Here is a 22,999-nt window from a genome sequence, read left to right on the forward strand (position 1 = left end):
AGGTTAAGGATGGCAGTTTCCTTCCCTAAAGGACATTAGTGAACCAGATGGGTTTTTCCAACAATGAATAATTGTTCATTACGGTCATCATCAGACTGTTAATTCCAGATACTTTATTGAATTCAAATTCCACCATCTGAAATGGCAGGATTCGAACCAGGTCCCCAGAACATTATCTGGGTCTCTGGATTAACAGTCCAGTGATAACACCACGAAGGCAATTGCCTCCCCATGGTGGGTAGATACGTGATTGGTAGGTTTTCTTCTGTGACAACACGGTGTGAAGCTGGATGAACACAGCAGGCCAAGCAACGTCAGAAGAGCAGGAAAGCTTGACTTTTCAGGTCGTGACCCTTCTTCAGAAAATGGTTTTCTTCTGTGCTTCATTGAATGGTCAAGTGTTTAATTCAGCACATCACAGCAAGTGCTAACTACTTGCGGAACTTCAGCTCAGGGTTGATGAGTTGGAGCCTGAGCTGCTACACATTGGGTGGGTGGGAGAAATATACCTAGACATTGTGATTTAGGAGACAGTCATGCCCTGAAAATTAATTCTGTCAAATATGTAATATAATTTATGTGAATGACTTGGAAGAAGGAAGGGAATGCACCGTAGTCAAACTTGCACATGATACAAAAATAGACGGACAGGCAGGCTCTGAGAGGGATACAAGCAATTTATACAAAAATATTGATAAGTTAGGTAAATGGGCAAATTAAGAAGGCAAATGGAGTATAATGTGGGAAAGTGTGAACTTGTTAATTTTGGAAGGGAAGAAGAACACAATGTTATGTAAATGGAGATAAACTACAGAAAGCTGCAACACAAAGAGATTTAGAGGTACGTGTGCATGAAACACAGAAAGCTAGCACATAGGTGCAGAAGGGTAATCAGGAAAGCAAATCAAATGTTGGCCCTTATCTCAAGGCAGTTGGAGTATAAGAGTAGGGAAGTCTTAATCCACTGTTTTAGGTGCTGGTAAGACCACTTCTAGAAACCGTGAACAGTTTTGATCCCCTTATTTAAGGAAATATATTTGTTTTATTTGAGGCAGTTCAGTGAAAGTCTACTAGGTGATCCCTGGTATTGTGGGATTGTCTTACAAGCAAAGATTAAACAGGTTGGGACTCTACTCACTGGAGTTTTGAGGAATGAGAGATGATCTCATTGAAAAATATAGAATTCTTAAGGGACATAACAAGGTAAATGCTGAAAGGCTATTTCCCCTCATGGGTGACTGTAGGACCAGAGGGCATAGACTCGGAATAAAGGGATTCCTATTTAAGACTGAGATGACGAGGAATTTCTTCGTAGAGGGTTGTGTGTCTTTGGAACTCCGTGCCACAGCGAGCTGTGGGGCAGATTCCTCGTGTATATTTAAGACTGAGATCAACAGAGATTTACCAGGATGACCACATCCGTGATTGACCACGTCCGTGACACCACCCACGCCCTCCACCTCCTCCAGAACTTCCAATTCTCTGGCCCCCAACACCTCATATTCACCATGGACGTCCAGTCCCTATACACCTGCATTCCGCATGCAGATGGCCTCAAGGCCCTCCACTTCTTCCTGTCCCGCAGGCCCGACCAGTCCCCCTCCACCGACACTCTCATCCGCCTAGCTGAACTCGTCCTCACACTCAACAACTTCTCTTTCGATTCCTCCCACTTCCTACAGACTAAGGGGGTGGCCATGGGCACCCGCATGGGCCCCAGCTATGCCTGCCTCTTTGTAGGTTACGTGGAACAGTCCCTCTTTCCACACCTAACAGGCCCCAAACCTCACCTCTTCATCCGTTACTTTGATGACTGTATCGGCGCAGCCTCCTGCTCCCCAGAGGAGCTCAAACAGTTCATCCACTTCACCAACACCTTCCACCCCAACCTTCAGTTCACCTGGGCCATCTCCAGCACATCCCTCACCTTCCGGGACCTCTCAGGCTCCATCTCAGGCAACCAGCTTGTAAACTGATGTCCATTTCAAGCCCACCGACTCCCACAACTACCTAGAATACACCTCCTCCCACCCACCCTCCTGCAAAAATTCCATCCCTTATTCCCAATTCCTCTGCCTCCGCCGCATCTGCTCCCACGATGAGGCATTCCACTCCCAGATATCCAAGTTCTTCAAGGACCGCAACTTTCCCCCCACAGTGGTCGAGAACGCCCTTGACCGCGTCTCCCGCGTTTCCCGCAACACATCCCTCACACCCTGCTCCCGCCACAACCGCCCAAAGAGGATCCCCCTCGTTCTCACACACCACCCTACCAACCTCCGGATACAACGCATCATCCTCCGACACTTCCGCCATCTACAATCCAACCCCACCACCCAAGACATTTTTCCATCCCCACCCTCGTCTGCTTTCTGGAGAGACCACTCCGTGATTCCCTTGTTCACTCCACACTCCCCTACAACCCCACCACACCCGGCACCTTCCCCTGCAACCGCAGGAAATGCTACACTTGCCCCCACACCTCCTCCCTCACCCCTATCCCAGGCCCCAAGATGACTTTCCATATTAAGCAGAGGTTCACCTGCACATCTGCCAATGTGGTATATTGTATCCATTGTACCCGGTGTGGCTTCCTCTACATTGGGGAAACCAAGTGGAGGCTTGGGGACTGCTTTGCAGAACACCTCCGCTCAGTTTGCAACAAACAACTGCATCTCCCAGTCGCGAACCATTTCAACTACCCCTCCCATTCTTTAGATGACATGTCCATCATGCAGTGCCACAATGATGCCACCCGAAGGTTGCAGGAACAGCAACTCATATTCCGCTTGGGAGCCCTGCAGCCCAATGGTATCAATGTGGACTTCACCAGCTTCAAAATCTTCCCTTCCCCCACCGCATCCCAAAACCAGCCCAGTTCCTCCCCTCCCCCCACTGCACCACACAACCAGCCCAGCTCTTCCCCTCCACCCACTGCATCCCAAAACCAGCCCAGCCTGTCTCTGCCTCCCTAACCTGTTCTTCCTCTCACCCATCCCTTCCTCCCACCTCAAGCCGCACCTCCATTTCCTACCTACTAACCTCATCCGACCTCCTTGACCTGTCCATCTTCCCTGGACTGACCAATCCCCTCTCTACCTCCCCACCTATACTCTACCCTCCACCTATCTTCTTTTCTCTCCATCTTCGGTCCGCCTCCCCCTCTCTCCCTATTTATTCCAGAACCCTCACCCCATCCCCCTCTCTGATGAAGGGTCTAGGCCCGAAACGCCAGCTTTTGTGATCCTGAGATGCTGCTTGGCCTGCTGTGTTCATCCAGCTTCACACTTTATTATCTTTACCAGGATGTTGCCTGGTATGGAGGGAAGGTCTAATGAGGAAAGGCTGAGGGACTTGAGGCTGTTTTCAGAGAGAAGAAGGTTAAGAGGTGACCTAATAGAGACATACAAGATGATCAAAGGATTAGATAGGGTGGACAGTGAGATCATTTTTCCTCAGATGGTGATGGCTAGTACGAGGGGACACAGCTTTAAATTGATGGGTGATAGATGTAGGACAGATGTCAGAGGTAGGTTCTTTACTCAGAGTAGTAATGGCGTGGAATGCCCTGCCTGCAACAGTAGTAGACTCACCAAGTTTAAGGGCATTTAAATGGTCATTGGATAAACATATGGATGCTAATGGAATTGTGTAGGTTAGATAGGCTTCAGATTGGTTTCACAGGTCGGCACAACATCGAGGGCCGAAGGGCCTGTACTGCGCTGTAATGTACTATGTTCTATAGATTCTTGATCAGTCAAGGCAATCAAATGTTACAGGGAAAGGGCAGGAAAATGGATATGAGGAATGTTGGATTAGCCATGATACCACTGAACAGCAAAGCAGGCTCGAGGGGCCAAACAGCTTACTCCTGTTCCTTTTTTTTAATGGTCCAAGAAGGAATAATAGGATATTCAGGAAAGCTTAACCCAATCAAATAGAGTGAACATGGTTTCCCGAAAGAGAAATCGTGCTTGAAACGTTTGTTAGAGTTCTTTGAGGATATTATAAGCAGAGTAGGTAAGTGGAAACTGATAGGTATAGAGTATTTGGATTTTCAGCAGGCATTCAGTAAGATATCACATAAAAGTTTGTTGTACAAGATAGGAGCTCATTGTATTGGGGGAAATGTATTAGCATGGATTGAGGATTGGTTAACACATAGAAGAGAGTGTTGAGATTAATGGTCTTTTTCAGGTTTGAAGATGTAACTTGTAGAGTGTCACCAGAGTGTCCTCGGACCTCAATTGCTCACTATCAATATCAATGACTAGAAGGGGACAGAGTGCACTGTATCCAAATTTGCCAATGACACCACAAAAGGTGAGACGGCATATCATGAAGACTTAAGGAATCTGCAATTGATTATAGACAGGTTGAGTCAGTGGGCAAAACTTGGCAGATGGAGTTTAATGTAGGAAATAGTAAGGTCACGCAATTTGGAAGGAGGAATCAAAGAGTCAAGAATTAATTAAAATAAAGAGACACTCCAGAAAAATGCATTGTAGAGGAATATGGGTTTTCTTCTGCATGAAACATAAAAGATTAGCATGCAGGTGCAGCAAGTTATTAAGACAGCAAATGGAAGCTTGGCATTTATTGCGAGGAGTTGGAGTTTAGAAAGAGGGAAATCTTGCCACAACTGTACAGATTATTGGTGAAACCACAACAGAAGTTGTGTGTACAGATTTGGTCTCTGTATTTAAGAGAGGATATAATGACATAGTAGGCAGTTCAAAGAGATTCAGTAGGCTGATTTCTTTAATGGTTTCTTCAATCGAATTGTCTTTTGGTTACACCATTATTCAGAGTTTAGATAAATGACAGTTGATCTTCTTCGAAGATATAAGGTTCTAAAGGGGCTTGATAGGGTAGCTGATGAGAAGATGCATCCACTAGTGGCAGGACAGCGGCGCAGCACCAGGGACCTGGGTTCAATTCCACCCTCTGTGAGGCTGCGTGGAATTTGCACATTCTCTCCATGTCTGCATGGGTTTCCTTCAGGTGTTCCGGTTTCCTCCCACAGATAAAAGATGTGCAGGTTAGGTAGATTGCTCATGCTAAAGATTGCCCTGTAATGTTCAGGGTTTGCATGCTAGGTTGATAACCCATGGTGAAAACGCCATGTGGAGTTATTGGGATGTAGTGTGGGTCTGGGTGGAATATTCTTCAGAGTCAGTGCGCACTCAATGGGCCAAATGGCCTCTTTCTGCATGGTAGGGATTCAATGACTTGCGGCGGAAATCTTGAACAAGGGACATCGTTACAAAATCCAGGGACATCCATATAAAATTGAGATGTGAAAAATTTCTTCTCGCAGAGGGTACTGAATGTCTATAATTCTGTGGATCATAGAAACTATTTAAAAGAAGGAGGTGGCTAGAGTATTTAAATATTGAGTAGTTGAGGGCTTTAAGAAGCTGGCATGAAGGAGGAGTTGAAGCCTGGGAACAACTGGTCATGATCTTACAGAATGGCAGGTAGTCTTAAGGGGACAAATGTCTTCCTCCTGCTCACATTTCTCATTTGTTTTATGATTCTGTGGCTAGCAGAAGGAGCAATTTTTTCATAATTCGATGCCTTTCTCTCTTGTTGCTCTTAGTTTTCTCTCCTTATATCCTGAAAGCACCAAACAATGAAGCAGTACCTTTCAAGCAACAGTACCTTGTTACTTGGTATCTTATCTAAGTGGACAATCAGTGGCTCCTACTTCCGAATCAAATGATTTTGGGTTCCTGCCCCATCCAGAGCCTTGAACACAATTATTAGCCTAGTATATCACAGCTAATACTGAGGGAGGGCCGCACCAACAGGGGTACCACGTTTCAATCTGAGACACCCCCAACTCCCTCAGGTGACTGCAAAAAATTCATGGACACAAGTTCAGTGATGCACAGGGAAGTTCTACTGCCATTCTGGACAATATTGATTTTTACAGACAACGTCATTATCATGTTAAAGCAAAATACCACAGATGCCAGCAATCTGAAATAAAAATAGAAACTGCCGGAGAAGCTCCGCAAATACTCCAGCATGTGGACAGATAAACAGAGTTAATGCTTCGAATCTTGTACAACTCAGTAACCTTCATCCACAAGTGCCAAATCCATCTTGGCCTCCTCCAGCGGTTCCCAGCATCAGAGATACCAGTCTTCAACCAATTTAGTTCACACTAAATGATATCAAGAAACAGTTGGAAGCACGAGATACTGCAAAGGCTATGGGTCCCAACAACATTTTGGCAATATTACTGAAGATTTATGCTCTAGAATGTGTCACTACTCTTAGCCAAGCTGTTCCAGTATAGTTACAACAATGGCATCTACCCGACAGTGTGGAAAATTACCCAGGTATACCCTGTACATAAAAAGCAGGTTAATTCCAACCTGGCCTCATTAATCTACTCTCCATCATCAGTATAGTGATGGAAAGCATCATCAACAGCGGTCTCAAGCAGCTCCTGCTCAGCGAAGCCTAGGTCGGTTTTGATAGGGGCACTCAGCCTTGGTGCAAACATGGGCTAAGGCAGTTCACCACCACCTTCTCAAGGACAACAAAGAATGAGCAATAAAAGTGCTGGCCGGCCAGCCAGCGACACCCACACCCCACCAGTGGATAAAGCAAAGACTCTTCTTCAGAATCTTGACACTTTTCCATGGCTAGCTGATGCTCTAGAACTACAAAGCTGAAAAAATACATCTTCTCATTTAGAGTTGCTATCAGAGTGAGGAGGCTGCACACTTGTCCTCATTCAACAACCTGATCTGAAAATTCTGATTCCATTTTGACAATTGTGACAATCAATAATATTCTAAATTAACATATGACAAAAAAGTTAATTTACCCTATCTCTTAATGTTAGCAGATCTTATAAAAATTCCAAGAAGTGCATCCAAATCTTTATCTTTGTCATAAATTAACTAGTTCTTCTTGGCCATACCCTATTTGTGTCAAGTTTTGTTGAAATCTGTCTTTTCTTGTTGTATATTATTTATAGCCAAATGGAATAGGAGGGGTGAAAACGTCCACGTTTAGTGACAAAGATTGAAAAGGTTTTGGTTTATTTTGTCACGTCTTTTGGATATTTTACTGCAGGGGCAATTGCAAACATCGCTGATTCTCATCTCCGGTCTAATATGAATAACCAAGTCCCAATGTTGTCATCTGGTTACATTTATTTATTCAATCACTTAGTAAGACTGCACGGAGTGAACCCAGACCTCTTTCAATCTTGGGAGCAGGAAGGCTGACATTTCTAGGCCTGAAACGTCAGCCTCCCTGCTCCTGTGTTGCTACTTGGCCTGCTGTATTCATCCAGCTCTACACCTCGTTATCTCAGATTCTCCAGCATCTGCAGTTCCTACTACCTCTCTCAATCTTGTCGTTCACAATCATACAAGATACTGCACTTACAACTCTAGTCGTAAGGCTGGTTTCCAAGGAAGGTATAGGTAGAGGTCGAGTACACCGACCTGATATACATGGCCATAGTTCTGAATAAAAATGCAAGCTTGCTAACAAAACAAGAAAACATATTTTAAAGAAAAATTCAATCTGATTGAAGATAAATAAATTCTTACCCTTGTTTCTTATAGAACACCAGCCAATTTTTGTGTGAAAATTCTCTGCACATTTTGTAACCATCCTGTAAAAGAAAAGTAAACAAATCATGTAACTGTCTTGGTTACAAATATTACCACTTTGGAGATACAATTCTTCAACCTTTCGTCCATACAGCTGTATAAACGCTGCAAGGTTAATCCTGTTTCTACTGGTGAGTGAGTGATAATTAATCTAAATTTAAAACCAACACCAGAAGAGCAAGAGGAGGTGCGAGTGAGAATAGTTTTATCCAGATGTTGGTAGAGATGAAATTCAAGATTGATGGGCCCAGGACATTATCCTGAAGAACACCTACAGATATATCCTGGAGCTGAGATGACTGACTTCCAACAAGCACAACCATCTTCTTATGTGCCAAGTATGACTCAAATCAGCAGTTGCTAGGACTACCAAACAGGATTACTTGTTTTCTGATGAAGGGTCTAGGCCCAAAACATCAGCTTTTGTGCTCCTAAGATGCTGCTTGGCCTGCTGTGTTCATACAGCCCCACACTTTGTTATCTAGGATTACTTGTGCGCCGAGAAGCAGAAGCAACAAGTGACAGACAGAGATAAGTAATCCCACAAACAACGGGTCAGATCTAAGTTCTACAGTTTTGCCAGACCCAGTCTTGAATGGTGACGGACAATTGAACAACTCACTGAAGGAAAAGGCTCCAAAAAATATTCCCAGCCTAAATGATGGAAGAGCACAACATATCAATGTAAAATATGAAGCTTAAGCATTTGCAGCAATTGTCTGACTATGAAACATTTCACTGTTCCTTCATTGTTGCTGGGTCACATTTCCTGGAATTCCCTCTTTAACAGCATTGAGTGTCAAGCTATTCAAAATGGTATGCAGCTGTTGAAGAAGGCTGCCCATCCTTAGCTTCTCAATGGCAACTTGGGGTGGGCAATAAATGCTGGCTCAGCCAGCAACACCCAAAACACATGAGTTAGTCAAAATAAAATCCCATTTAGAAGTGCTTTTAAAGGGAATTGGACTGAAATTTGAGGAAGATGATTTTCTATTGTCTGGGAGATAGAACAGGAAAATTACACCAATTAGTTCACTTTTTAAAGGATAATGGAAATAACATTTTTTGCTTCATGTCATAAGGCCTCCAAGGTTTAATCAATCATAAACTGTTCAATATTTTCCTCTGTGAGTCCCTGACTTCCACATCGCTCGCTCTCTCCTGCCATTTGGTCTTCCTGACAATGTTCAGGCATGCTTTCATTGTTATTCTGAAATTTCTCCTCCAACGTCTCTCCTCCTTAAAGTAGCCCTTAACAGCTTAGTTCTTTGACCATACTTGCAAGAATGGAAGGGTCAAGGATAGTGTTTTGATGACAGGAGTGTTGATGGATGGTTAGAAGGGGACAGAATCAATATCAAGAAACAGTATGAATAACCAGGGAAGGGAGGCTGGACAGTGGTTTTGCGGGAGCAAGATCAAAAACAAAAATTGCTGGAACAACTCAGCAGGTCCGGCAGGATTTGCAGAGAGATGGCAGAGTGAATGTTTCAGGTTTGGGGCCCTTCTTCAGAGCTGGGTTAATTCTGCTTCCTCTCCATAGATATTGCCAGACCTGTTGGGTTTTTCCAGCTATTTCTGTTTCTCTTTCTGATTACCAGTACCACAGTTCTTACAGCTTTTTGGTTGATGGGAGCAGGATGTTGGTCCCGTGCAAGATGAGTTCAAGGAAAATGGTCAATAACAACTTTTAAAGTGAAAGGCAGGAGGTGTAGAGAGAATCTGAGGAGTTGCTTTCTCACCCAGCGGATGATGGGGGATCTGGAATGACCTGCCTGGGAGGGCAGTTGAGGCAAGAAAATTCACAACCTTTGAACAGTACTTGGATGAGCACATGAAGTATCATAACATTCAAGGCCTACAGTGGGAAATTGGGAATAACGTAGTAGCAGTCTATTTTTGGCAGTACAGACTCGATCGCCTGAAGAGGGTCTTCTATGTTGTACGACTCCAAGACAGACAGATGAAAAGAGCTAGATCAGCGAAAGGGATTAATTCAGGGTTGGGCAAGTAGGGAGTGTTCAAGGGACTTTCGACGAGTGAGCTGGGGGAAGGAGGGAGGGAGCTGATCAGATAGTCTCAATCTTAGTTACAAAGACCAACATGAATGTCTCATACATTTTGTTGGAAGTGACGGTGGAGGAGATAGGGTAGGGGATTTCAGATGTACCTTTTCAGGAAGAAACAGAAAGCAGGAATCAGCTTAGCATTCAGGATAACCCTGGATAGTGAGCAGTTTCAGCAGATGAGAAGTAACCAAAAGTGCTTTCTGTGGTCCAGCCAGATAGTGAATGGCTAAACCTGTCTACCCAGTGTTCCACTAGCATGCGGCTATATTACGGGGCTAGTAATCTAAAGACTTAATGGTCAAATAGGAGTTCAAATCCCACCACAGTAGTGGGGAAACTTACATTCTGTTGTGAAAAGAAACCTCAGTACCTGCGATGGTGGAATCTGAACATATGTCCGCAAGGTATTTGTCTGAGGTTCAGGATTATAAATCCATGATATTACCTCTGTGCCACCACCTCCCTATTGTAGGATAGTTCAGTTTTACAGATCCAAAAACAAGCAGCTTCGGGAGGAGAATGTGCTATAAAGTAATGACCAGAGATGACCTGGTCTGTCATTGCCATTGACGAGGGAAGCATTGCTGGCTTTACTTATATTTCATTATCCTGTACAAAATCCATTCATGACAATAACATCATTACAAGAACAATGTTCCTTAATTCATAGATCAAACAGTTTAAAAGACTACAAGAAGATTTAAAATCATGTATTTTGGATTTAACCAGAATGCTTACCCTGTCATCTCTATTCGCCCACCAGTGCGCTTTCTTGGGGGATTGCCGTTCTTCTCCAGAGATGATACGACTGACTCCACCATTGGTCAAATTCAATAGCAGGATCACATTACTCTGTGAAGGAGATAACCATGTATTAGTGAGGTGACCACATCAGAGCAATAAACTCTGGAACATTCTCTGCTTTATTCTTTTGGTTTTCAAGAATAATTCATTGGCCAGCATTGCAGAAAGCCAATCTTTGCAGAGAAATCTCTCTTTTCTCGTTTCATGAAACGTTCGTGCACGTGCACGAGTGTGTGTGTGTGTGTGTGTGTGTGTGTGTGTGTGTGTGTGTGTGTGCGTGCACGTGCACGAGTGTGTGTGTGTGCGTGTGCGAGTGCGTGTGTAAGTAAAGGGGGCATCTGCAGGGGTGACCTGTACCTGGTTATTAAGGTGGATCGTACCTGGGCACACTAAGCAGCCTGTACCTGCTTACAACATGACAGACAGAAGCTGAGCAAAACTAAGCAGCCTGCTCACACACTGAAATACAACGGTACCTTTGAACAGAACTGCTGAAAGGTCAGTAAAGGATGCTGTACATTCTCATCCGACACAGTTCTGATGAAAGGATGCCTTAGGACAGATAAATGACCAATTCTGGCTTTATTCATGAAAAGATGATTGTCCCAGTAAATGAATAATGTCAGGTGCTGGATTAGGTCCTCAAGTTGCTTCAAGGATAACAGCTAAAGTTATTTTATAGTAAATAGTTGTCTCTTTGAAGCTACCAGCTACATTAAATAGTTACTAACTAAAAATGCTCTCATCATAGAAGTCGGTTTCAATACATAACCAGGATATAATAGAAGCCTTAAAAAACATTAAAGCCTAGGTGTAAAGATTAACTAGCCATAGAAGACCTCTTCTTGTATGTCTTGAACAAGATAGATTGATCACAGCTGATAAATTACAAAATGTTGACCGTAGAAGGAGCTGGATGATGTTACACTCATAGTCAACATTAAAACAGAAGTTAACCTCATAGTAATTAGTTAAAGCTAACTGACTTTTTGTTTTTATATAACGTAATTGGGACAGTGGGAAAATAAAAGGAGTAACGGAATGCGATAAAAGACAGCACCAAAACACAATGGGTAACTGGATTTGAGCTGTCCTTATAGATAGACAAGCCTGAGAAAGACCCAAAGGAGTATAGCCATTAAACTTTTGGAATGCGAATGAATAGAATGCATAGGAAGATCCCAAGGCCTAGCGATTACAATATCTATCTAATACATAAGATTATGGGAACCTGGGACTGTATATGGAAAGTGTCCATCATTGATTCGGTGTCCCACAGGATTAGGTTTTGAATTAAGGGCCAGGACAACGACTCATTGTATTTGATTACTGTAACTCAAAATGTTTTAAAATGCTTCTACGTAAAAGCAGAGGGTGTGTCATTGACCTATCTTTTGAAGCCAGATTCGGGGAAGATCCTTTGGTCCTCTCCCTGCATAAACCAATTTCTGCTTGAATAAAAGTCTTCCACATGCCTGAATCCTGCCTGACTCCCCAGTCTTTGTCCCCGGTCAGGAAAAATGCTTCCACAGTGTGTTTAGGGGATATTTAGAGGGAGAAGTATTTATATAGCTATGTCACTGACTGGGTACGTTATGCAATTCCTACATCTTCATTGAATAAGTTATCCTTTAATAATAATTGTAATTAATAAGAAACCTGGTTGATAGATCTTCATATTGGTAAGGTATTTTCTTGGTAACTTGGTCATCTCAGAAAAAAAAATTATATTTTATGGTGTGACTTTTGTTAGTAGTGGGACCAGAGTGACAGTGCACTCCTCCAGCCTCAGGTATGAAAAGATCCATAATAACCTTCAAAGGAAACTCTCATTTGATATTAAGATGGAATGTTTGGATAGCACTGGGTCCTGACAAGAGGTTTTAATTCATTCATGGATATGGGTACCACTAGCTGGACTACCATTTACTGCTGTCCTTAATGCCCAGAAGTTTTTCAGAGTCAACCCCTTTGCTGTCACAGGCCATGTAAGCATGACAGAGTTTCTGCTCTAATGGCATGAATGGACATTAATGAACCAGATGGGTTCTTCCCTGACAATCGGCAATGGTTTCATGATCATCAGTAGGCTCTCACTTCCAGATTATTATTGAATTCAGATCCCACCTGCCAACAGCAAAATTCAAAATCACCCAGGCCCCAGATTAATACCGCTAGGCCATCACCTACCTGGATAGACATAACAGTGGAATACAGTGTTCAGTTACATCTGTTAAATGGCAGGACCAAGATTTAGAAAGAAGCAGCTAATTAAAGATATACTCAGCACGTCTGGGCCCTCTAGACGCAAACACTCTTGACGGTGCCTGACCAAAACTCCAAGGCTAACACTATAGGGTAGGTGTGACAAATGATTATTAAAGTGGATGTTCTTTATTGTCAGGGAATAGAATATAAGAATAGGGAGGTTTTGCTGTAGCTGTACCAGGCAATGTTGAGACTACATTTGGATTACTGCATGCAATTTTTGTATCTGTAATAAATGATATTATTGCATCAGAAGCAGTTCAGAGAAAGTTCATGTTTGCTGGGATAAAGCACATAACTTTGAGGAAAGGATGAACATAAATGATTTTTCTTCCAGATGGGAGCAGTGAAGTGGAAACATTGTCCTAATTGGGTTGAAAACAGAATTCAAAATGGAAAGTCAGGCTTCTAGGACTTTTAAGTACATTGGACTGGAAATCCGGCAGAAAGGGTCAAGCGTCACTTTGCATCTACAACCTTATTTGGAAAATTTTAGTCCCATTGCTACTAGTAAAAGTAGGGCCTCAGGAAAAGATGCAATGGTTTCCAAAACTTAAAAGACCTGCATACTCTCATTGAACAGCTGAACTGGCTGTACACCCAAATAAGGCCAGGCACTAGTTTCAACGTTCTAGAGTTGAGTATAACAGTGAAAAATGCCATGGTGGAAAATTTTATTCAGATGAACAGTGATAATGTTATTAGCTAAAACACAATTACAAAGATTTAAAGTAAGGAAGGAAAGCAGTTACATTTGTATTTATTGAATAATATATTTTTGCATTCTTCACCGAAATAAAGGGGCAGCACAGTGACACAGCGGTCAGTACTGCTGTCTCACAGCGTCAAGACCCGTGTTCAATTTCACCCGTGGGCGACTGTCTGTGAGACTAGAGTTTGCCCATTCTTCCCGTGTCTGCGTAGGCTTCCTCTGGCTGATCCAGTTTCCTCCCGCAGTCCAAAGATGTGCAGGTTAGTTGGACTGGTCATGCTTAATTGCCCGTTGCATCCCGGGTGTGTAAATTAGGTGGAATGGACAAGGAAAGTGCCAGGTACAGGGAAAGGGTCTCAATGGGATGGTCTTTGGAGGGGCAGTGTGGACCTGTTGCACCAAAAGGCCTGTTTCCACATTGTAGGGATTCTATGATTCTATGAAGATGAAAATTAGATATGCCTTTATTATTGTCACAATCCTGGCTTGCTTGACCATTCTCTTTTTGAAGTGAAGGTGTTGAAAACTTGAAGTCAGGTTCAAGAGCTGTAATGGATTCTGTATTCAAGCAGTTAGAGGATGCTTCTGCAGTGATCGTAACAAGGTCATCCAGGTGGGCCTCATAGAATATGAGTTCCCTGATTGAGGCTCGAAATCTGATCCAATCAGGGAGCCCTGGCTGACAGATATAAACAGGAATGTCAGACATTCTATTCGTTCTAAGGGAGCTGGATCAGTGTCAAGGACCCACCACATGTAAATAAAGTGTGACTTGGGGGCGACAGGATACTGGCCCCTGTGGCGTTATTTCAACAGTGATGAGAGAAAAAGCACACTCCTGAAGAAATTCGCTTGTAACAGTTGTCTTTGAGTTGAGGTAGGCATTTGTGGCATCATGCCATTATTTCAGAAGCTTGATTCATTCGATCCTGCCATCAAAGACTGGGCCCGGTATGTGGAAAGAGTGTGTTATTTTTTTTCCAGGCAAGTGAAAAGCAGTAAGTGATTTTCCTTACAGCCTGTGGACCTGGAGCTTTTTTGGTCATTAGGAGCCTAACTTTCCCTGATGCACCAGATACTAACCCTTTCAAAAGTTGATGGATTTGGTTAAGGAATATTAGGACCCCAAGCCTCCTCTAGTCTGAGACGATATTGAGTTATTTCACCTCCCACAAGTAGATTGAGAAGAACTGGTACTGGTGAGGGATTACTGAGCTCTTGGATTCAGAAAGATCTGGGTGTCTTAGTGCATGAATACAAATGTTGGTATGCACATATACAGCCAGTCATCAAGAATGCTAACAGAATTCTATCATTTATTTTGAGGGTACTTGAATCCCAAAACAAGGAAACTTTGCTTGAATTATACATAGCATTGTTGAGACAGCTGCAGTACTGTGTATAGTAGCTGTCATCATATCTAAGGGAAGATGTAAATGGTGGAAGCAGTTGAGAGAAGGTTAACTAAATGAACAATTAGAATGAACTGATTGCATTCAGAGCAGTTGGATAGGTCAGGCTTGTATCCACTTAAGTTTAGAAAAGGAAGTGCATATTGATTCAAACAAAGAAGATCTTGAGGGGTCTTGACTAGGTGGATGCAGATAGGAAGCTTCCTTTTATGGGAGAATCGAGCACTAGTTTACTGCTTAAAAAAATCAACTCTTGAAGGCAGAAATGAGGAGCAATCCTTCTCACAGCAGGTCATAAGTCTTTGGTTCTCTCTTTCAGAAAAGGTGGTAGCAGCAGAAACTTTAAATATTTTTAAGGCAGAGATGGAAAGATTGTTGAGATACAACAAGATGAAAGGCTCTTGGGGATAAGCAGGAATATCGATTAATCATAACAGCCATGATCTCACTGATGGTGGAGCAGCCTCTAGGCCTATACCTGCTCCTAGTTCATAGGTACAAGACAATATGATAGAAATTTTACAATTATGGAGGAGACAATACAATAAGTTGCTTGTGATCAACAGTTAGTGGTTAAAGAACATTGATACAAACAGCAGCAGCAACATCTTTACAGTGAAATGTGAGAATGAGACAGTTAGCAGCTGAGGTAAAAATGGTGTCACCACTCAAGGTGAAGTAGGACAAGTGAATGAATAAATGGATTAGGGGTATTTGGTCAAGTGGAAATTATAGTGATGGCTTGGTCAGGTCAAGCAACTTGTTTCTGTGTAATAAATTTTCTATATTTCTGTAGTAATCTATTCATTTAATCACTGTATCAAGATAAATAGCTGGTAAAAGTCACCCAAGAACTTCAAATACCTGCTCCTCATGAAGCACAACCTGGTCATGGAGAGGTTGACCCAGTGGAGCCACTGTCACAAAAGGTTGCCAGACTCCACCAGAATTCCTGGGGAAGATGTCATATAGATCCATGCAGTGTATGGTGTTGCCAGGCACGGTCATCGAGTACAGAGAGACTGGATTGCAAGTTGCTACATAAATGGAGTCTTTGGCTTCACCTGCATGAGATCAACAGATACATCAGTGGACATAATCTTCAAAGACCCACACAAGCCAAACCCAAATTAGTCAAACCTGGGTGGCTGCATAATTTACTTCTCGCTGTATGTACAAAGATTAGATTAGATTAGATTCCCTGCAGTGTGGAAACAGGCCCTTCGGCCCAACAAGTCCACACCGCCCCTTGAAGCATCCCACCCAGACCCATCCCCCTATAACCCACACACCCCTGAACACTATGGGCAATTTAGCATGGCTGATCCACCTAGCCTGCAAATCTTTGGACTGTGGGAGGAAACTGGAGCACCTGGAGGAATGCCATGCAAACACGGGGAGAATGTACAAACTCATCACACACAGCCGCCTAAGGCTGGAATCGAACCCGGGTCCCTAGTGCTGTGAGGCTGCATTGCTAACACTGAGCCACTGTGCCGCCCAAAATTTCCTACTCCTACTTGTCTGTCACTGGAAATAAAGGATGGGATTTCAAACTCCAAATTGCTCTGCCTTATTCCACTCTGGTTCATCTCCAAATCACAAACAGGCTGTGTGAGCATGTCTTGACCACAGATTGTACAGAAGCTTGAAAACCCTCCTTCAGCTCAGTGAATTGTACGAAGGTGCCAGGTTGGAAAAGTCACTGTGGTCCTCCAAATAAAGGGTATATACTGAGCTAGTTTTCTTACATTCAGTGGCAGAATCCCAGCGTTAGTGAATCAACTGTTCCCAGATCGAAGTAGAATAGTTAGAGATTAAATGCATCATGACCTTGCTGCAAGACACGTTTCAGCTGGTAGCAGCCATATCTGGATAAGAAGGTGGTGGTTTCAAAGTTCTCTTCCGAGATTTGAGCACAACTCAGCCCGGCATTCCAATACAGCTTTGAAAGTGAGCTGCACTGTCAGAATGGCTGAGTTCCAGATGAGATATTAATGCAAGGCTCCAAGTCTTCTCAGTGCATGTAAAACAATCATTTGTGTCATTCAAAGAAATGGGATTGTGCCTTGGCTGTTTTTTGTTCTTCAACCAATATCACAAAGAACAGTTTCTTTGGTCATTTATCACATTGCAGTTTGTGGGGGTTTGCTATATGCAAATTGGCTGCTGATTTTCCAACTTTACAGCAGTGACTACATTTGAAAAAAAATCCAACAAATTGTAAAATACTTTGAGATGCGCTACATTAAAAGCAATATACCAGTGTGGGATATTTTTCCTTAATAGCGGTCATTATTTTACTCTTGGGCTTGCTTTCCCTACTCAGTTCTCCTTGCGAAAGTAAATTGTGCAGGCTTTGTGCACACTTGATGCTCTCTAAACCTTTGCCCACTATCCTTGGCCATGTCCAAACTGTGGGCATCAGATGGTTAATTGACCATGAATTGATTCCACAGTCGACAGTACAGACAGCCTGCCATGCACCTCATACCAATAGTGAGCTCAGTGTAGGACACAACAGCAGGAATCACTGAGGTGGTGCTTAGAGATTCCTGCCAGGAACCTGGTTTTTGCTGTATTGGCAAGTTATGGAGGGCGGTCGTCAATGTCTTCACAGGTTTTCCTCCACTGATGTTAACAGACTGAAAGATCGAATAACTGATCAGCTGTGTTCTGTACCAGAAATTTAACAAAAGCAGACGATAAAGACATGGTAAAAATCTCCTTTCCTCTTCTGCAAATACTGTTGGTTTCTCAACTTTACTGAATTATAGAATCTCTACAGTGCGGAAACAGACCATTTGGCTCATGTCACACTGGCCCTGTGAACATCCCACCCAGACCCGTCCCCCTACCCTTTCCCTGTAACCCTGCATTTCCCATGGCTAATCCACCTAACTTACACATCCCTGGACACTGTGGGCAATTTAGCATGGTCAATTCTCTTAACCTGCACGTCTTTAGACTGTGGGAGGAAACTGGGGCACATGGTGGAAGCTCATGCAGACACGGGGAGAATGTGCAAACTCCATACAGACAGTCGCCCGAGGGTGGAATCAAACCCAGGTCCTTGGTGCTGTGGGGCAGTACTGTGAACCACTGAGCCATCATGCTGCTTTACTGATTCAATTCTACCTGGACTCTTGTTGAGCTCTGTTCTGATGAGATCTGAGAACAACTGGCCATTTAGAATGGGTAGAGAGGGGATTATTGCAAAATGTAAATAAATTGTTTGGTTCATTGGTATTCCGTGTAAAATGGCTGCTGGGATTCTAACATGGCAAAAGTACTTCATTGGCTGTAAGCACTTTGCAAACTCATGAAAGTATGCAAGGTTTTATATAAATGCAATTCTTTGCTCTCAAACATTTTTTTAGAAACACTGCAACCGCATTTTGGACCAATTATTCCAAATATTGCTTTCTGTTAACAGATTTGGCAAGTTTTAGACTCTCTGTAGTCTGCTGCTTGTTCCTAACTTGTTCATTAAATTGTACTTTCTGAGGAGCAATCAGCTGCTTCACTTTGCTAACCCCTTCCACTTCAATTCTGATCGATTCTGCGTCCAAGACACAGCCCTTATAGCCCCGCGGTTCAGAAAGAAATCTGAAAACAAATGACATGAATCATGTGGATCAACACTGACTCTAACAAGATGCTATTTCCCCCAAGAAAGAAATGTATGTTTTTGACAGGGTATTACCTTTGACTGTGAAGACATCAGAAACAATATTCACTTCATCTAGTGGAATTCTCCAATGGGCTTGTTGCTCAGTGAAGCTGAAGCCCCTTGACTCATGCCGTTCTAATGGATATCCTTGAACTTTCAGGTGCACTGGACCCTAAGAGTACAAGAAGGATGCATAAGTTCCATTCAAAGCCAAACACAATACTGAAGATTTGATTCAGCATCCATTCAAAATTGTTAAAATAATAAGCAACTTACATATCTGACAAAATCCAAGGTTTCAAAACACCATTGCCTAACCATGTGGGGATGATGAATGGAGGGTGGTGTGCAGTGCTTTCTCCCTGTAGGTAAGGCCTAGATTTCCTTTTTACATTCCACCCAATTTGTTATTTTCTCAAATAACAGATATCTTGGATTGTAAGCCAAAATGAGAAAAGGATTGCTTTAAACCAAGGACTGTTGAAGGAGTTGCTGCACTTTTAAAATCAAGTTAGTAAACCTCATTGTGAGTTTTGTTTACACTACTGTTCATTCAAGCAGTGCGGGAAAATACGTACGATGCCACTGCATTGTGGATGTGTGCATGACAAGCTTTACTCAGGCAGATTGCTGATCGGTTCATATGGTTAGAATTAATTGTAGAAGCCAGGAATCATAGGAATAACAACATATCTCTGAATGGCTCCTGGGTAAATGGACAACCTGTGTGTGAACAACACAAGCACAACAACCTCCACAATGCATGAGTCAAGTAAACTGATGTTGATTAAGATGATAATGGGAACTGCAGATGCTGGAGAATCCAAGATAACAAAGTGTGAAGCTGGATGAACACAGCAGGTCAAGCAGCATCTCAGGAGCACAAAAGTTGGCATTTTGGGCCTAGACGCTTCATCATCTCTGATGAAGGGTCTAGGCCCGAAACATCAGCTTTTGTGCTCCTGAGATGCTGCTTGGCCTGCTGTGTTCATCCAGCTTCACACTTTGTTATCTTTGATTAAGAAGATGTTGCAGTCTGAAAAGTGAGTTACAGAAATTGATTGCAAGTTACTGACATAAGACAGAGGAGCAGAAGTAGATCATTCAGCCCATCAAGTCTGCTCTCCCATTCAATGAGATCATGCCTGATCTGCTAATTGTCAACTCGTTTCTTGTCTTTTCCCATAACCTTTGACTTTATCACTGATTAAAAATGTCTACTGCTGTCTTGAACATATTTAATTATCAAGCCTTGACAGGTAAAGAATTCCACAGACTAACTATTCTCCAAAAGAAGTATTTCTACCTTATAGCTGTCTTAAATGTGCAACTCCTTAATCTGAAAGTTGTATCTACAATGTTGTATTAAACATGCAATGGAGGACGAAGCTACACACATCAACTCCATGTGCATGTGTGTTAAGGGCAATTTTGATGAGCATCAGTCCTTTGTTTGGTTATTCAATTGACAAGTTACTTATGGCTGAAGGCAGCTCAGCATTGTAACAACGACTGGACTGGTTCCTGGGCAAGTGGCTAGGGACTTGTGTGAACAATACTGCAGAAACATCCAGGGAGAGAAAAAGGCTAAGTCTCTTTCTCTCCCTCCTGTGTAGAGAAGTAACAGAGAATCTCCTGATAGGTGTCCTCACTCAACATTTTTCTGGGAACAGCTGCAAATTCCCTTGTCAAATAGGATAAGACGACAAACAGGGAATAGGTTTTTGCCTAGTATGGGACCCTGCGGCATTGGTGACGTGGACCCAAAGCATGGCAGTAACAGACTCAAGTTTGGGCCAGGACGGTACCCAGTAGCATCTGTATTGGTGAGGTCCTGCAAGGACTCATAGAGGTGAGGGCATCAGTGGAGGCGAGTGGTGCCTATCATTCCCGTGTGGCAGCTAGGCAAAGGTCCTGGCCACCAGACCTGTGGCAAAGCACTTAACAACTTAACAATTCACGTTTCTTTCTTGCCAATGGATAAAGCCAGTTTGATTACAATGATTTTCGGCTTAATGAAAACTCTCATGTGAATATTTTTATAAGCTGAATTAGATATTGTGGTAAAATTGGGCAGTATTTAAAAATTTATACGTGGGATGTGGGCATTCCTGACTGAGTTGGTCTTGACAAGTTGGTGGTGGTTTCATTTGGTGGCTTCATTAAATTTTCACATTTGCATTGACTATGAGCATAGTGGGGCTGAAGTTCCAGCTTGCCACTCCACTGAGTTGTAAAGAGACAAATATTTAGGGAAAAAAATAGCAATTCACTTCAATTTAGTAGCACCACCTTTCTGATTTTTCAAATTTGTATGTTATCAGACAAATAAAGGAGTTCAAACCTTCACAGCTGTCCGCTGAGTCTTTATAGTCAGTTTCCACCGTGTGCTTTCCGGTTGGTTAAACGTCCAGTGGCTGGCTAACTTACAGTCTGGCAAAGGCAACCTGTCAGACAGTTACAAATTAGAGCATCATAACTTCACGGTAAACCAAAACATCCCTTCAAAGGTTCAGTACAGTGAAGAGTTCACTGGTGAAACCACAAGCACAGCTATTGCTACTTTGTACACAACATACACAAATTCTAATGGAGCAGGAGGGAAGGGAGCAATCATAGGAGCAAGGCACGAGGTAGGATGGGTAGGAGGGAAGGAAGGAAGGAGGTAGGCTGGTATAGGCTGGAGGGAGGGGTAGAAGTAATCAACTTATACTAAAAGCACTCCCACAACTTGAGGGTAAATCAATGTTTCATATAAATGAACTATGCTTGAAATTAGCAGTGTAGAAAACTGATTTCCAGACAAATAAATAACAGATCAATAGCACATCCACACATTGTGGTAAATGACCAGATGGTTGCTGCATTGGTTGAAACGACACTGGAGAGAGCTACCTTGCTCTCTTTTTGAATAGTACTACAGGATCATTTGCACCCAGCCAAGAGGACAGACAAGGCCTCATTTAACGTCTCATCTGAAACATGGCATCTGCCACAGTGCAGTGCTCAACCCGTACGGCAACTGTAAAATCAGATGTTTTTGGACAGAAACAGAAGGAAGGGGAACATGTTTTAGGCGGCCTCCAAAAGTATTGAGGGAGATTAGAAAATACGTTAACATAGTTTGAATTCACTACTTCAAGTGTGGAAATGGTCTACTTCTCTGCTCTACTGCTAACATCACTCATCCCAGATAACAGATGTGGAACACTCCAGATCTGAATTCCTCTAAAAGGAATTAATTACTTGGAAAAGAGAAATTTTAAAGGAGAACAAGTGTTCCAGTGGGATTAAACTGCTGCGATATTAATAAATTTAGAGGGAGAGAGCTGAAGACATATGAAATATTGATTATGGGCAGTTTTGAAACAGCAGATATAAAATGGTAGGTAGATATTACTGCAGTCCATGTTACTGAGTGAAAACACGCATACCAAACTTCTCTACCCGATACTAAGAGTTAGGTTAAAATCTCCAGCCATAAAGGGAGAGAAGACGTTCAGCGTGATAATGATAAAAGTCATAGGCTGCATTCTAAATTCCATTTAATACATTTAAAGAAACAATTCATCTGCGACAAATGAAATAAATTCTAAACATCTGAAATGCAAGGTCATGACTGACAAATCCCAAGACGGCCAGTGTTCCACATCACAGTGCGATAATCTTTGGGCTTGCACTCCATCGATCTGTTAGACACTTAGGAGCACAGTTTTTGCAAGGGTTCAAATCCAGACCAAGACTAATGAGATTGATGTCATTTTTAATCAACCTCATCAACATGTTATCATACATCTTTAGGGCCAACGGGACTTGAAACTCAATTCCTCTGTCCCAGAGATAACGAATATTATCACCGTGCCGCAAGGCCCCTCCAAAATTATTCTGGCTGAAATCAGTTGGACAATTAACACATTTGTCTCTGGGTGGGCTTGAACCAACAACCTTATGTTTAGCTGGAGAACACACTAGCTGACTGTACTAGTGTTTCCTCTGCTGGATCCAACCACATTTGTCAATTGGCAATGAACTGATAATTTTTGTTAAAAAAATGGAATATTCTTGGCAATTGTGTCAATTTGAGGAAGCAATTTTGGAATGATGAGCATTTTGGAAGAACAGCACTTTTGTATTTGCAAATTTTTTGTCTACATCTTTTTCAACTCTGGCTGGAAATCACAGGGATCAGTTATTTAGAATATCAATACCTTGGATGAGGGGGTCTGAGTGCAATAAATAGCTTGCTGACAAAACAGAACTAGGGAAGAAATAACGGGGATGCAAAGACACTACACGGGTATATAGATAGGTTAGATGAGTGGGTAAGGTGATGTTAGGTTTAATGTAATGTGGGAAGTGAAAAAATATTCTTGCTTATAGGAAAATCGGAACTTTTTTACATATAAAAGTTAAGAGGA

General features: G+C 42.6%; 1 protein-coding gene across 2 annotated transcripts in view; it reads right to left on the minus strand.

Annotated features, from left to right (window-relative positions):
* Positions 1–22,999, minus strand: part of vwa8 (von Willebrand factor A domain containing 8) — a 354,489-nt gene that overhangs the window by 103,453 nt on the left and 228,037 nt on the right. For both annotated transcript variants that reach the window (XM_059650499.1, XM_059650498.1), the window contains 5 exons: positions 20,926–21,028; positions 18,615–18,753; positions 15,773–15,972; positions 10,451–10,564; positions 7,581–7,645 (listed from right to left, as the gene is read on the minus strand). In XM_059650499.1, coding sequence (XP_059506482.1) covers positions 7,581–7,645; positions 10,451–10,564; positions 15,773–15,972; positions 18,615–18,753; positions 20,926–21,028 — 621 coding nt within the window. The remainder of the gene's footprint in view (positions 1–7,580; positions 7,646–10,450; positions 10,565–15,772; positions 15,973–18,614; positions 18,754–20,925; positions 21,029–22,999) is intronic.

Source organism: Stegostoma tigrinum, chromosome 12, assembly GCF_030684315.1.
Source record: "Stegostoma tigrinum isolate sSteTig4 chromosome 12, sSteTig4.hap1, whole genome shotgun sequence".
NCBI lineage: Eukaryota > Metazoa > Chordata > Chondrichthyes > Orectolobiformes > Stegostomatidae > Stegostoma > Stegostoma tigrinum.